The sequence below is a fragment of the Ursus maritimus genome, unplaced genomic scaffold (genome assembly GCF_017311325.1).
Source record: "Ursus maritimus isolate PB19 unplaced genomic scaffold, ASM1731132v1 scaffold_13, whole genome shotgun sequence".
NCBI classification, from domain to species: domain Eukaryota; kingdom Metazoa; phylum Chordata; class Mammalia; order Carnivora; family Ursidae; genus Ursus; species Ursus maritimus.
The window spans coordinates 37,344,347-37,360,562 of record NW_024423675.1 but is presented as its reverse complement, the minus strand read 5'-3'; the positions used below and the strand labels follow the sequence as shown (position 1 = coordinate 37,360,562).

General features: G+C 37.5%; 1 protein-coding gene across 1 annotated transcript in view; it reads right to left on the bottom strand.

Annotated features, from left to right (window-relative positions):
• Positions 1–3,994: 3,994 nt before the first annotated feature.
• LAMA2 (laminin subunit alpha 2) overlaps positions 3,995–16,216 on the bottom strand; it is a 601,373-nt gene continuing 589,151 nt past the window's right edge. The window contains exons 62-65 of the mRNA XM_040627485.1: positions 15,133–15,286; positions 13,805–13,935; positions 11,687–11,909; positions 3,995–4,238 (exon numbers count right to left, since the gene is read on the bottom strand). Of these exons, the coding sequence (XP_040483419.1) occupies positions 4,081–4,238; positions 11,687–11,909; positions 13,805–13,935; positions 15,133–15,286 (666 nt within the window). The 3' untranslated portion in view covers positions 3,995–4,080. The remainder of the gene's footprint in view (positions 4,239–11,686; positions 11,910–13,804; positions 13,936–15,132; positions 15,287–16,216) is intronic.

Genomic DNA, 16,216 nt, shown 5'->3' with positions numbered 1-16,216 from the left:
CGAGAGAGACAACTTTCCCAAATAAAGCAGGGCTTTGATTTGTCCAAGGGTAGATTAGTAGTTCTCTAAACCTGAATATACAAACCAGAAAAGCTCTCCAGAGAATCCATTCTGCTGAAAAGTTCAATAAGTGGTGTTATTGAGAAGAACATTATTTCATTGATTTATAATTATGATGTAGCTATTCCTAATATCCCCAGGCACATATAAAAACAACTTCCTCTATTTAAGTATGTTGTGAATATTCTTTTAGTCTCAATTTTTTTCTATTCATTTACGTAAGGGATAATGGTCATAGTTCAAAATAATTGGTTTCTCTGATGTACATGTCATTCTGAAGGAACCTGAAATGTGCTGATGCTGTAGGTAGGTAGGTAGGTAGGTAGGTAGGTAGGTATGTTGTATGTATATATTGATGCAGAAAGGCCCAGCATTAGTTTGCTGGGATTACCATAGCAAAGTACCACAAAATGGGTAGCTTCAACAATGGAAATTTGTTTTCTCACAATTCTGGAGGCTAGATATCTGAGTTCAAGATGTTGGCAGGGTTGGTTTCTTCGAGAGACCTCTATTCTGGGCTTAGCCATCTTCTCTGTGTGTCTTCACATGATCTTTTCCCTATGATCTGTTTCCCATGATCTGTTCTCTTCTTAGAAGGCCATCTGTCATGTTGGATTGGGGCCCACCCACCCGACTTCATTTTACCTTAATTACCCCTTTAAAGTCCCACCTGCAAATACATTTCAGGTACTGTGGGCTAGAACTTCAACAAATGAGTTTGGAGAAGGGGGAGCTCAGTTCACGTCGTAACACTCTCACTTTGACCCTGGGCACAAATTTCATGCTCACTTCCGTGTCTGGCACAAATGGCAAACACTAGCCTGCATTAGCAAGATTCCAAACTAAGAGAATTCCAGGCCCGGCCTGAGGCATTCCTTCCCTTCAGGTAACTGTTGGGTCTGAAGTATGTACTAATCTTGGTCACGCAAGTGAGTACACTACATAGGTTTGTATCTCTCTCTTGATTCAACAGAGATAAAACGGAGATAAAGTTGCATCAGGAAAAAGTCATATCTTTCGCAAGTGGTAGTGAAGACTACACTCTGCACTTGTGAAAACTATTGTGTTTTGTTTCCATAATAATTGTAGATACCAGTTTTATTCCAAAATATTTCAGCAAATAATTAACATAAAATTGAGATTTTCAATTTGTAAAGTAGTCATTTCCTCTATTGTTAAGCAGAAAATCTAGAAGAGTTCTGTAGTTAGAGATAATAGGCTAAATCAAAGAAGGAGAAAATAGTTATGATTTTTAAAAGCGCTAATTGAAGCTTTAAGTGTCTGCAGTGTTCTAGTGCTTTGGGGCTGAAATCTGCTCCGTTCCTTATTTTCCTTTGTCAGCTGTGTTCACCATGGTAACTTCAATAAAACTTCCCTCCTAAATGTTTTTCTTCTGAAGTGCAAAACACCTTCTTAAAGAAGAAGGCTGGCAACCTGGGAGGAGTGGGTGTTTGAAAAATAAATGAAAAGTATTCTGCTTTCTTCATGATTGCTGTGGGTGGAAAGAGGTGAGGAAATTATTGAGGGATAAGGTTGGGTGAAGGAAACATTTTGTTTTGGGCTAAGAATCTGATTATAGAGGTAGAAAATTTATTTAAAATATGCTAGAGAAACTTTTCCTAAAATTTCCTTATTTCTCATCTTAGAATTTGGACAGTTTTGTCCATACAAATTCATGATCCATTTTGGAATACGGATTTTTTATGGGACAAATTTAGCCAATACCTGATTCAGTGAATTCTGCTTGGGTCCAGATTAGATTTCTTATGACTACTTTGGAATACTTAACTAATATGGGACTTGGAGCACACCATCAGCTCTCCCTGGGTTTCCTCCAGTTCCTCCCCATAAAATATGGAGGCAGTAAAAACCCGAGTTCTCAGCCTTAGTCACACATTAGAATCAGCTGGAGATGTTTAGAAAATGCCAATACCAGGCCTTATCCAGAGATTATTTAAGATCTGGGGTGATATCCAGATATGATTCTTTTATGTGCCCAAGGCAATTTCAGTGTCTGGTAAGAGTTGAAAATCACTGTTATTTATTGATTTCAAAGGGCCTTTCCAACTCCACCGTTTTTTTTTTTAATTAAAGAAAGTGCGAGCGAATGCATAGGAGTGTGCATGGAGTAGGGGAAGAGGAAGAGGGAGAGAGAAACCCCAGCAGACTCTGTGCTGAGCGCAGAGCCTCACACAGGCCCAATCCCAAGATCCTGAGACCACTACCTGAGCTGAAACCAAGAGTGGGTCACCCAACCAACTGCCACCCAGGTGCCCTGTCTCTACCATTCTAAGGTACTCATACACAAATTGACTTCAACAGGGCTTGACTCTGATAGGAGTGTTAATTAGATACCTTTACTTTCAAATTTGTTTTATTTCTTTCTGTTCAGGCTCCAGGAAAGAAAGGCATTAACTTTTAATTTAGGAATTTAGCATCTTTATTTCTGTTTATCCACTTATTTTCCAGATAAGCCCAAATCTTGTCAGTATTCAGTGCAGAAGTAACATCTTTACTTTCAAAACCCATTGGTTTTCAAAGAGTTTTATTGCTTAAAGATGGCTCAAAAGGCATTAACTTGATTCAATATTATTTTTGTGTGTGAAGAAGTGGCCAGACGAAGTCAACAATAGAGTCTCAGATGACTCTACAACTTTGGCATAGCTGATAATTTTCCTCTTTAGAACGGTGGTTCTCATTCCTGATGGCACTTTAGAATTGCCTGGGAAGATTTTTAGAAACCCTCATGCCCAGGCTATATCCTAGACCAAATCAAGCTTCCCAGATAATTCCAAAATGAAGCCATCATTGAGAATCACTTGCTCTAGAATGAGGCTGTGTAGGCGAATGGTAACAAGCAACTGGCCAACGATGAAATGCTAAGAGTGTGTTAGCTATCTCCTTTGTTAGAAATAGCACCTTCTTTTCCCTTGTAGATCGTACTGTCAGACAGAATTATTCTTCTTTTGCTAAAACTACCATGTGATCTGTTCTTCTAAATATTCGGCATTATTAGGCTACAACTATTTCTACTGCAGATGGCAAATGAAAACACTTCTTTCTTAAGTTGATGAATAAAATCTAGGCCAGTCTTCTCACTGACCCCTTTGAAGATGATTTAAATCGTGGTTAAAAGAACAAAACAAAGACATTTTTAAGGAAATGAATTTGTTAGGTCAAATTACAACTCAAAAAGACTCAGTGATCTACTTCTATTACATTTATGGTTTATTGTTTCCTGGTAAGTAAACATGCATTTCAGCATTATTCCTCTGTGACTATGTATATTGTGATATTCACTGCAAACTGAAGGAGCCCAGAGTGTCAGCACTGTAGTATCAAATGTGTGCTTAATTGTCATTCTGGAACTTGGTTCTGGTGTCTCCTCAAAGCCTATAAATCATTATCAAACAAGAAAATCAAGTAATTAAGCTCTCTGGCCTGAATCTGATCTATACTCTCTAAATATATGTTCAGAATAAAAAAGTATTCACTCATATGGCTAGTTAAACTCCCTAATAATGAACTTGCATCAGGGAAATGATTTGCTAATGCCTTCTCAAACATAGGGAGTAAAGGAGCTGATTTCCTCCCAAACATACCAAATCCACTGTTGTTTTCAGTGGCCTGCACAGCAAGCCAAGGCTGACATACGTGGAAAAGGATGATAAAAGTATTAATAGGAGTAAAAACAAACAAAAAAGTTGCCTTCACAAATACCATCTGAGCTCTTCTTGAGATGACTCCAAGGCATGTTGTAAATTTATTAATTTATGTCAGTTGTCTTTCATCTTTAAAATCACACGAAACAATTATTTAGAATGAAATAATTGGTTTAATATTTATGGACTTGAGAAAACTTGAATTTAAATTCAGTCTGAGATCTGACTTAGCACCGTCCGAGTACAGAAAGAATTTAATATACATGCACAGATTAGTTTTAATAACATATCTAGGTAAGGTATATTTGTTTTACTTGATACACTTGAAGGACCTTTCGTGGAGTTAAACTTATTTGTATTAGTTGGCTGGGCATGATACAGGTTGAACACCCCATAGCTCCAGGGCCTTGGCAAAATTGACCTCCAGTGGCTTGCCTGTGCCTTTGGTGAGCCTCAGAGATCGAATGCAACCTCGAAACCTAATGTTGGTTGTCAGACCAAACTGGTTGAGGCCATCTGAAAAACAAAGCAAAAAGGGCTCAGTTTTAAAATGCAACTGCTATATTAAAGGTATTTTTTAATTCTAGTGTAGTTACAGTGTTATGTTATTTTCAGGTGTACAACCTAGTGATTCAAAGAATCCCATATATAACTCAGTGCTCATCAAGGTAAGTACACTCTTAATCCTGTTCATCTGGTTCACCCATCCCCCCACCCACAGCCTCTCTGATAATCATTTGTTCTCTATAGTTAAGAATCTGCATTTTTCTTTTTTGATTTGTCTCTTTTCCCCCCTTTGTGCATTTGTTTTGTTTCTTAAATTCCACATATGAGTGAAATCATATGGTGGTCTTTCTCTGGCTTGTTTCGTTTAGCCTAATACTATCTAGATCTAGCCATGTTGCTGCAAATGGCAGGATTTCATTCTTTTTTAATGGCTGAGTAATATTCCATTGTGTGTATATACATGCATATACACACACATATATATATCTATATACACACACAACATCTTCTTAATCCATTCATCTACTGATGGATACTTGGGCTGCTTCCCAAATTTGGCTACTGTAAATAATGCTGCAATAAACATAAGGGTGCAAATATTCCTTCAAATTAGTGTTTTCATATCCTGTGGGTATACACCCAGTAGCGTGATTATTGGATGGTAGGGTCGTTCTATTTTTAATTTTTTGAAGAACCTCCATACTGCCTTTCACAGCAGCTACACCAGTTTGCTTTCCCACCAAAAGTGCATGAGGGTTCTAAACGCCACATCTTTGCCAACACTTATTGTTGTGTTTTTGGATTTTAGCCATTCTGAGAGTGTGAGGTAATATTTCATTGTGGTTTTGATTTTCATTTCCCCAGTGATGAATAATACTGAGCATCTTTTCATGTGTCTGTTGGCCATGTCTTCTTTGAAGAAGTGTATATTCATGTCTTCAGCCCATTTTTTATTGGATTATTTGTTTTTTGGGTGTTGAGTTCTATCAGTTCTTTATATATTTTAGATACTAACCCCTTATTGGATATGCCATTTGTAAATATCTTCTCCCACTCAGTAGGTTGTCTTTTAGTTTTGTTGGTTGTTTCCTTTGCTGTGCAGAGCTTTTTATTTTGGTGTAGTACCAATAGTTTATTTTTGCTGTTGTTTCCCTTGCCTTAGGAGACACATCTAGAAAAATGTTGTTATGACTGGTGTCAGAGAAATTACTGCTTGTGCTGTCTTTTAGGATTTTATGGTTTCAGGTCTTACATTGAGGTCTTTAATTGATTTTGAGGCTGTGTGTGTGTGTATGGTGTAAGAAAGTGATCCAGTTTCATTCTTTTGCATGTGGCTGCCCAGTTTTTCCAACACCATTTGTTGAAGAGACTGTCTTTATCCCACTCATATTTTGGCTTCCTTTGTTAAATTAATGGCCATAAATTAATATTGGCCATAAAAAGGTAGGTTTGTTTCTAGGCTTTCTATTCTGTTCCATTGATCAGTGGGTCTATTTTTGTGCCAGTAGCATATTGTTTTGATTACTACAACTTTGTAATATAACTTGAAATCTGAAATTGTGATACCTCCAGCTTTGTGTTTCTTTTTCAAGATTGCTTTGGCTATTTGGAATCTTTTGTAATTTCATGTAAATTTTAGGATTGTTTGAGTTCTGTGAAAAATGCAGTTGGCCTTTTGATAGGGATTGCATTAAATCTGAAGACTGCTTTGGGTAGTATGGACATTTTAACAATATTTGTTCTTCTAATCCATGAGCATGGAATGTCTTCACATTTGTGTCATTTTCAATGTCTTTCATTCATGTTTTATAGTTTTCAGAGCATAGGTTCTTTCACCTCTTTGGTTAAATTTATTCTTAGGTATTTTATTTTTTGTGCAATTGTAAATGGGGTTGTTTTCCTCTTTCTCTTTCGGCCACTTCATTATTAGTGTATAGAAATGTAAAAGATTTCTGTACATTGATTTTGTATTGTGACCTTACTGAATTCCCTATTAGTTCAAGTAGTTTTTTGGTGGAGTTCAGGGTTTTCTATATATAGGTATCATGTCATCTGCAAATAGTGAAATTTTTACTTCTTCCTTACCAATTTGGATTGCTTTCATTCCTTTTATCTTACCTGATTGCTATGGCTAGGACTTCTAGTCCCATGTTGAATAAAAGTGGTGAGAATGGACATTCTTGTTTTTGATCTAGGTGGAAAGCTCTCAGTTTTTCACCATTGAGTATGATGTTAGCTGTGGGTTTTTCATATATGGCTTTTATTGTGTTGAGGTATGTTCCCTCTAAACCTACTTTGTTGAGGCTTTTATCATGAATGGATGTTGTAATCTGTCAAATGCCTTTTCTGCACCTATTGAAATGATTCTATGTTTTTTATCCTTTCTCTTGTTGATGTGATATATTATACTGATTGATTTGTGGTTATTAAATCAACCTTGCGTCCCAGGAATAAACCCTACTTGTGGTGATTTTTTAAATGTATTGTTGGATTCAGTTTCCTAGTATTTTGTTAAGGATTTTTGCATCTATTTTCATCAGAGATATTGGCCTGTAGTTCTCTTTTTTGATAGAGTCTTACTCTGGTTTTGGTAATCCTGGCCTCATAGAATGAATCTGGAAGTTTTCCTTCCTCTTCTATGTTTTTGGAATAGTTTGATGTGTTAGAACAGGCATTAACACTTCTTTAAATGTTTGGTAGAATTCACCTGTGAAGCCATCTGGTCATGGACTTTTGTTTTTTGGGAGCTTTTTGATTACTGATTCGATTTCATTCCAGTAATCGGTCTGTTCAAATTTTCTATTTCTTCCTGACTCAGTTTTGGGAGGTTATATGTTTCTAAGAATTTATCCATTTCCTCTAGGTTGTCCAATTTGTTGGCATACAGTTTTTCATAATATTCTCTTACACCACAGAGATAGCAAGGATTTTAAGTTGTTATTTTTCCTTTCATTTCTGATTTTGAGTCTTTTTTTTTTTTAATCTGACAAGAGGTTTATCAATTTTGTTATCTTTTCAAAGAACCAGCTCCTGGTTTCACGGATCGATTTTTTTTAAGTTTCTATTTTTTTTTTTTATCACTTCTTTTCTGCTGGTTTTAGGTTTATTCTTTTTCTAGTTCCTTTAGGTGGAAGGTTATTTTGTTTGAGATTTTTCTTGATTCTTGAGATAGGCCTGTATTGCTATATACTTCTTTCTTAGGACCACCTTTGCTGCCTCCCAAATATTCTGGACAATTGTGTTTTCATTTTCATTTGTCTCCATTTATTTTTTGATTTCTTAGTTGACCCATTCATTATTTAGTAGCATGTTATTAAACCTCCATGTATTTGTGGTCTTTCCAGACTTTTTCTTCTGGTTGATTTCTAGTTTCAGTGCATTTTGGTCAGAAAAGATGCATGGTATGACTGGGATCTTTTTAAATTTGTTGATACTTGCTTTGTGGCCTAAAATGTGATCTATTCTTGAGAATGTTCCATGTACACTTGAAAAGAATGTGTATCTTGCTGTTCTTGAATGGAATGTTTTGAATATATCTGTTAAATCCATCTGGTCCGTTATGTCATTCAAAGCCACTCTTTCTTTGTTGATTTTCTACTTAGATGACCTGTCCATTGATGTAGGTGGAGTGTTAGGGTCCCCCACTGGTATTGCATTATTATCAATTAGTTCCTTTACATTTGTTATTAACTTTTTAAAGTATTTAGGTGCATAAATATTTACCATTGTTATATCTTCTTGTTGGATTGTTCCTTTTGTATCATATAGTATCCTTCTTTTCTCTTGTTACAGTCTTTGTTTTAAAGTTTATTTTGTCTGATAAAAGTATTGCTACCCTGGCTTTCCTTTCACATCCATTTGCATGATAAATATTTCTCCATCCCCTCACGTTTGATCTGCAGGTGACTTTAGGTCTCAGATGAGTTTCTTGTAGGCAACATATAGATGGGTCTTGTTTTTTTTATCCATCCTGTCACCTGATGTCTTTTGATTGGAGCATTTAGTCCATTTACATTCAAAGTAATTATTGATAGGTATGTATTTATTGCTCTTTTGTTATTTGTTTTGTGATTGTTTTTGCAGATCTTCTTTGTTCATTTTTCCCCTTGCTCTCTTCTCAGTTGGTTTTCTTTAGTAATATACTTGGATTCCTATCTTTTTATATTTTGCGTATCTATTACTGGTTTTTGGTCTGGTTACCACAGGTTTGTATATAACATCTTCTGCATATGGCAGTCTATATTAAATTGATGGTCACTTAAGTTTAAACTCATTTTTTACTCCTTTCCTCCCCACATTTTAGGTATATGGTGTCATACTTTACATCCTTTTATTTTGTGAGTCCCTTAAGTGATTTTTACAGATATACTTATTTTTACTGCTTTGTTCTTCCTACTTTTCTTACTCTTACTTCCACTCAAAAAGTCTCATTTAACATTTCTTGGAGGGCTGGTTTTGTGATCATGAACTCCTTTAACTTTTATTTGGGAAACTCTTTCTTTCTCCTATTCTGAATAATAGTCTTACTGGATAGGATATTCTTAGATGAAGATTTCTTTCCTTTTAGCATTTTGAATATATTATTCCTATCTCCTGGCTTGCAAAGTTCCTGCTGAAAAATCTGCTGATAGCTTTATGGGATTTCCCTTGTATGTAACTATTTTCTTTTCTCATGCTTCTTTTAAATTTCTCTTTTTATCACTATGTGTTTTGATGTGGACTCCTTGGGTTGATTTTGTTGGGGATCTTTGTGCCTCCTGGATCTGAATTTCTGTTTCCTTCCCCAGCTTTGGGAAGTTTTCAGCTCTTATTTCTTCAAATAAATGTTATGCCCCCTTTTTTTCTCTGTTCTTCTGAGATCCCTATAATGTGAATGTCATTACACTTGATGGAGTCACTGAGTTCTCTAAGTCTATTCTCAATATGTATAAATTTTTTTCCCTCACCTGCTCAGGTTGATTACTTTCCATTACTCTGTCCTCCAGGTCACTGATGTGTTCTTCTGCTGCTTCTAATCTGCTCTTTATTCCATGTAGGGTACTTTTAATTTCAATTACTGTGTTTTTCATGTCTGATTGGTTCTTTTTCTTTCTTTGTTAAGGGTCTCATTGATGTTCTCCACTCTTTGCTCAAGTCCGGTGAGTAAAGATCATTACTTTAAATTCTCTATCAAGCATATTATCTATATTTCACTTAGGTTTCTTGCTGTAATTTTGTCCTGTTCTTTCATTTGGGACATTTTCCTCTGTCTCCTTGTTTTGTCTGTATCTGTTTCTGTGTGTTAGTAAAGTCAGCTAAGTCTCTTGCTCTTGAAAGTAGTGGGTGTGTATGCACTTTTACCAAGGTAGAGCTGGTCACCTGCCAGAGGGAATGTGCCTCTGCTGCTGAGACCAGGCCAATTTGCAAAATGCACATGAGCAGGAGGCACAGTGTTAACAAGGTGCGCATGCCCTCTGTGGGAGGTGACTGGCCACTGCTGTTGGCATGGAGGCCCTGCAAAGCATGAGGTTGGAAAATGCAGTGTTGGCAAGGTTTGTGCTGGTCTTCAGAGGTAGGGAAGCCACTGGGCCAGGACTGAAGTGAGCCAGGCTGGAGGGTGTGGGGCTTGGTGTAAGCAAGTTAGGTAATGAATGTTGGGACGGCACTGGTTCCTGCAGGTGGCTGTGTGTTTGTGCTGGGAGACAGGGGAGGGAAATGGCACCTGCTGGCTACTTTGTTCCTGGAGGAGTCTCCTAGCAATCTCTGTCTCTCCAGGACAGTAAAAAAACTCCCTCCACTAGCCCCAGGTGTTTTTAAAATTGCTGCTTCTCTGCTTTTTCTCCACAGGCTGTTTGTTGTGCTCTCTCTTTATGGGTGGGGAATCAGTTTCTTATCCTCCTTCTGGCTCTCCCAGAGTCAAGTCTGCTGATTTTTGACATTCCAGGCTTTAAGTCCTGCTGGTGGTGGTAAGAACTGACAAAATTTGGCCTCTCTAGTTTTCAAAGCCAGGTGTTACAGGGATTTGTCTTCCCCATGCAGACTCCCCAGTGTGATAGTCTATTTCTCTCCTCTCTCACTTCTGCCAATGGCCTGTGTTCCTTTACACCTCACTGCATCTGTGCCCTTCCTACCCTCTTCAATGTGGCATGTTATCTAGTTGTGTCTGTGAGACAGACAAGGTGGGCTCAGAGTCCATCTTCCCTGAAAGTTTTTTTAAGGGAATGTTTTAAAGTCAGCTGTTTGTTAGCTTCACGTTAAATTGGAAGGCTGTTTTAAGTAAAGTTAGTGATTTTGTTCTTAGCTTTCCTAACAGTTAAACTTACAGCATTTCTATAGTTATGTATTCTGAAATCTGGAGACCTGTAGAATTATACATTTTAAGATAGCAGTTTGGTTTGCAATGAACAAATTTATAGCTGTGATACATTATGGAATTTAATGAAAGAATTCAATTGATCAAATACTTTACTGAATTAGGACATGGGCTTTTAATGGTGACTTTATTACTTTTTTAAAAATACATCCCCAAAGGTTAAGTTGGTTGAAAACTCACACAAATTTTTGTTGTTGTTGTTAAGGAGACACTCCATTCTTTCAGCAGGCCTTGTAGGTGCTAACTAGGATCCCATTTCACAGACCGTGAGTGGAGAAATAAATACATTATCTCCTTCATAGTATTTTTGAGGGTTATCCTGATTGAAGCAGAAGTAGGTTCTTTTCTAACTTAGAAGCAACGTTGTAAAAAGGAGCTGTGAATTGGTCCCCGTTGCTCCTATGTCTTTTCCTCCATTAACCACTGCTGAATATATGTTTTGCTTGTTTTGTTAAGCAGAGAAGCTTTACATAAATGGGAATGGCAGTTTCTCTTGCCAAAATGCTGAAAGCGTGTTATTACAGTATTTATAAAGAGGCAGTTGGGTTATTTCTCATCAAGTTGGGCGCTCTCGTTTATGGGCACTTCAGGTAACTCTATGGTTTACATGCTGTACTTAACGTGCTGGACAGGGATTTTGAATGCAGATTTATTGCTTGGGTTTCTTTGTAATATAAACTCTATAATAACCTAAGGGGGAAATTAGCTTGTTTAACCCAATGATTTCCAGAACTTGAGGAAATAAGTTCCATTACATTTTATGATTCTTCTGGTATATTAATTTTCAAAAAATCAGAAAGAACACCAACTCTGGCCTTCATTGCTGTTAAATGCCTCATATCTTTTATAAGCCAAATTCATTTCCTCTAGCCCCCATCTCCCCATGAATGAAACTTTGGGGGCTAAAGTTCAGTCCCATGTGGTTTCTATAAGTAATATGCTCATTTCACACACTGGAAATTTCAGGTAAGGTGTTATTTATGGGAGTAGATTCTAAAGCTAGGAAGTATACTTAAGCACACATTCTTGACCATATTTACAGAAATATAAATATTTTAAATCCACCAACAGCAAAGAAATTCTTGCTGGAGTAGATAAGGCTCACCCGGGAAACCACCAACAAACACAGGGTCATTTGTATCAGCTGATGTAGATGCTTGGTTTGGGCTCTGGGCTTCCACCTGATGCCCGTCTACTGTCAGCTCAATGCGCTGTCTGATCTTGTTGGCTGTGACTTTATGCCACTGTCTGTCACACAACTGCCCTGGGGTCCCAGCATCATAGACCGCAGTGAATCGGCCGGCGCCATTGTCCACGTGAAACATTAGCTAGAAAGCAGGAAATTGAACAGTCGCAGACGGTTTCATTAGAAAGGTATCATGATGGTTCACATAGCAAAAACTGTTATGTTTCTAGAAGAGTCATTAGCTGGAATAGTGAGAAATGAATGTATCTGGGGCTTTTTAAAAAATTTTAAAATGTTGACAGAAATTAAAATACAAAAAGTATGTTCTTTGCTTCTGCACATTGTTGGGAGCAACAGGCAAGATGTGTGAGACTCATAATAATTCTGCTTTCAGAAAATGTGACCTGGAATTTGAGACTAGCTGACAAAAAACAACCAAACTTCATATGCACAGAGATAAGTCCTACCGTAGATCTTTACAGAGTGTGAAAGTTCTTAGTGAACCTTATAAAATTTCTTAAAAGATATTTAGAATGATTCGATTTACAAATTCATTTTAGAGGATTATTGGTTATTTAAAATGTAAGCTTTTGATGCTTTAATTGTATGTATGCTTTTTTCCTTCACGGATTCCATTTTATATGCAGGATTGAGAATAACATCAATTACTTTCTTGGGCAGGCTTCAGGTCATGGTGCCAAAGACTTTGAGCCAGGAGGCCAGTTAAATTCTTAACAATGAAAACTCAGATTGGAAGTTCATGTCTAAATAAGAAAAATCTGTTTTCAGTAACATGGCACAGTCCTTGAAATTTGAGATGACAGAATTCTTTTGAAGCTGATGAAGGAAAGAAACATATTGAAACATTAAAAACAGTCTGGCAACACATTTGACAAGGTAAAAGAAAAGACGGGTTTTAAAAAGAAGATGACAAACTGCAATAGGTGAAAAGTTTGTAAACTAAATGGTGATGTAAAGATTAAGATTTTACTATATTGGGGGGAGTTTGTAATAGCAGGACTTGGTGAAAATACACATGCATTGTATTGAACTTGATACCCCAGCAAACTGATAGTAACAGTGGTTATAAGCAGGTGATGAAACGAAGCTTACTCCAACAAGATGTAGTGAACGTGTTTGAAAATCTGTCAAAACCATTAACTGTTGCTTTTCTGTTTCTCCTTTTTTGCCTCTGTCCTCCTGGATCTTTTTGCTTTATTGCCTTTGATGATGGTTTGAAGACAGGAGGGAGAGAGGAGGCAACAGAAAGCATATTTGAGGTTACTATGTGGTCTTTCTTCTTGGGAGGCCACAACACTGTATGAGCGGAAATATGACCAGAGATGAAGTATGATTCCTACTTAAGAGCCAGATAGAAAAATTGGGTAACTTCTTGCTTTGCCTACCTCTTTCCCTGCTGCCTGTAGTTCAGTGTTTATACACAGGTAATTTCGTTGCAGGATGCTGTTCACAGGCAGACAGGGACTGGAGAGGTGTTTAGAATTAGCTTATTCATTGTAAGCAAATTATACTAATCTAAATTTAGAATAAATCTGCACTTTTTTTGAAATGGTATCAGGATGCTTTTAAGTAAACACTGAGAAACTGATATGTCAGCTGGCCACCTTGACTTCTGAGAAGAGCTTACTGTGTGAGAAGAGACAAAGACTGATTTTAGACAATCCAGGCCCCCTCCTCTTTTTTCCACTGGAATCTATAGTTTTACATATAGTGTATTCATTAAGAGGAGACTATCAGTGTACTTTTAGCAACACAGTAAAAGCTTGAGATCTAAAACCATTTGGCCCATTATTTCTTGACACAATTGGCTAACTGTAGAATTAGCACATTTAAAGTTTACACTGGTCTACAGAGTATGTATGTTGGAAACACACGTTGGAGATAATCTAGAAGGATGAAAAGATACACTCTAGTTTCTCCCAACAAAGAATACAGTAAGGCTTCACAATAGACGTTCTTACATATGAACAATGCGATCATGAGGAAATCAGAAATATTTAGAAAACTGACACTCACCTTTTCATCAATCATTTCAATACCCATTCCATCCATTTTCTGACTGCTGATTCCCATAAGAACTCCAGTGGTTCTGGTTGTGCGGAATTCAAATTCTACAAGAAGGTCCAATCCCACTTTGAATCCACCAACTGTAAAATGAAGATTTTTTTTTTTTAAATTACGGATTAGAGTTTAGGAATTAATTCAAATTTGTACAACACAATGGTTTAGATTTCAGTTCAGACATTAGTCAATTAAAATAAGTTCCAGACTCTCTTATGGCCCATACTTCCACCATTGTATCATATAACACACTTTGTAGTTACTGCTTATTTTCTTGGTTGCCTTCCCTCCTAGCGTGTAAGTTCCTCCCAGAACTTTTTTATTGTTTGTTTTCTGCCTCTGCAATAGGTGAAATTTCCCACTTACTTACACTTTGTTCGAGGGCCCTGCCCCTCCATCTCTGAAACCTTTGCATGTGAGAATCCTAGCTCAAATGTCAATTCCCGATTTCCCCAACCAAAGTTAATTTTTCTTCTAAATATCCACAGAACCTTGCTTGTATGTCTTTCATAGTTTTAAATATTTTTACTTCTTGTGATTTCTGAACACACCAATTCTTTCTTACCTATTGATAGTATATTTTTGAAGGAAGGAACGACACCCTATTCACTTCTGTTTCCCATGATAACTTCTATATATTATGTGCGCATTAATTCTTTTCTAAAAAACAAATGCAAGTATCTATGGTAACCCTAGGACTGAATAGTCTATCCTAAAGTATGTTAATGTCTTTTTTCATTATTATATAGAAGTTATTTCATATTTTTTCTCCAAATTATACATTTACTTTCAGTAATCCAGACCTGCTCTGGAAATGTTCACTAGAAGGGGCAGATCTTTAAAGTCAAGGAGAAGTACCAGTCATCATCATCATTGAGAAATGGGCACCAGTATGTGTGTATTGGGTGGGAGATCATGACATGAAGCCTTACAAGGAACTGAAAAAAGAAAAATGCTATCTCATCTTCAGAAAAGTAGACAGTAAATTACGTGTATAAACACATGGACCTTCTTGTAGAATTAAATTTGTTATTGATCTCTAGGGAAGGAGATGAAATAAACTCTCCAAACAAATAGCCTTTTACTCTATTTTTTCTATTAGTTTGCCTCAGAATCAGATACATTAATCTTTGACATTTTTTATTACTTCTATACATTTGTATTTCTGGTTTAAGTGAAGTATACTAACTTAAGAAATCAGGACTTTTATTTTCCCATACAAGCGAGAAGTTAATATTTGTACCTAGTTAATATTCAACAGGAAGAACATGGGAGTGCCTCACCTGCTTTGGCAAAACCTGTTCCATCAAAATATGTTCCTTTCTGAGCATTAGCAAAACATGTTCCAACATGGAAGCTGGAGGTTGGCTGTTCAAGATCAGCAGGGGCCTCTGCCATCTGGAAATTCCTGATGCAGCCGTCAATGCTGTAGGTCACCTAAATATTCAGGTCGGAAAAAAAAATCAGGTTTTATCAGAACTTTGCCATTTGTGGGGATGTTCTGTGCTTATAATCATGGGCCAGTTGTCTTAAGGGAGCTCCCAAATTACCTGGATCTGTACTATCACCCTGGGCTCCACGCAATGGGTGCAGAAAATCCTGTGTTGTGCTTCTCAACTAGGATGCATCTAGCCTGTATCTAGATTGTTCTGATATTCTAAATACTGTACACTGTGTCGCTAATGGGACCACTAGTTTGGCAGAACTATGTGCTCCATGTGAATATCATAACTTTTAATTAGTCCCTTATGCTGGTTCTCGTCCAAGATGATGTAGGAAGATCCTGAACTCACCTCCACGGATACACCGAATCTATATCTATTTATAAAGCAATTCCTTCTGAAGAAAAATCGAAGGCTGACTGACTAGCACAACAAAAGATAAAGAGATTGGCAAGAGACAAGGTAAGGAAGGGAAACTCCGCCCCCAACACTATGAACAATGATGGGGAGGGATGGGACTGAGAGCAGATTCCTCTGACAGAAAAAGAGCAACTAGTGCATAAAAGGTTCAGCCCCAGAACCCTGCCAAATGGCAGGGGGGCTGCTGGAACTCTCTGGGTCAGATGGACTGGTGAGAGCCATGATTTATGTTCCTTATCTACCTTGATAGCATGGACCACAGCAGAGTCCAGGCGCCCTTGCTGGCCTATTGCCTTAGGAAGCCCCAGGCTCCTAGCTCACACCAGCTGTCCCACCAAGGTGACTCCAGGGTGGTACACACTGGGACACCCCTGGTCAGTGCTCCCTCTAGCTTCAGTCATCATACCAAGGTGACACAGGAGCCAAGCACGTTGGAACACTCCAGGCCTGCACTACCTCAGCTCCAGATGGCATGCTAGGGCAACTCTGGCTCCGAGCACTCCAA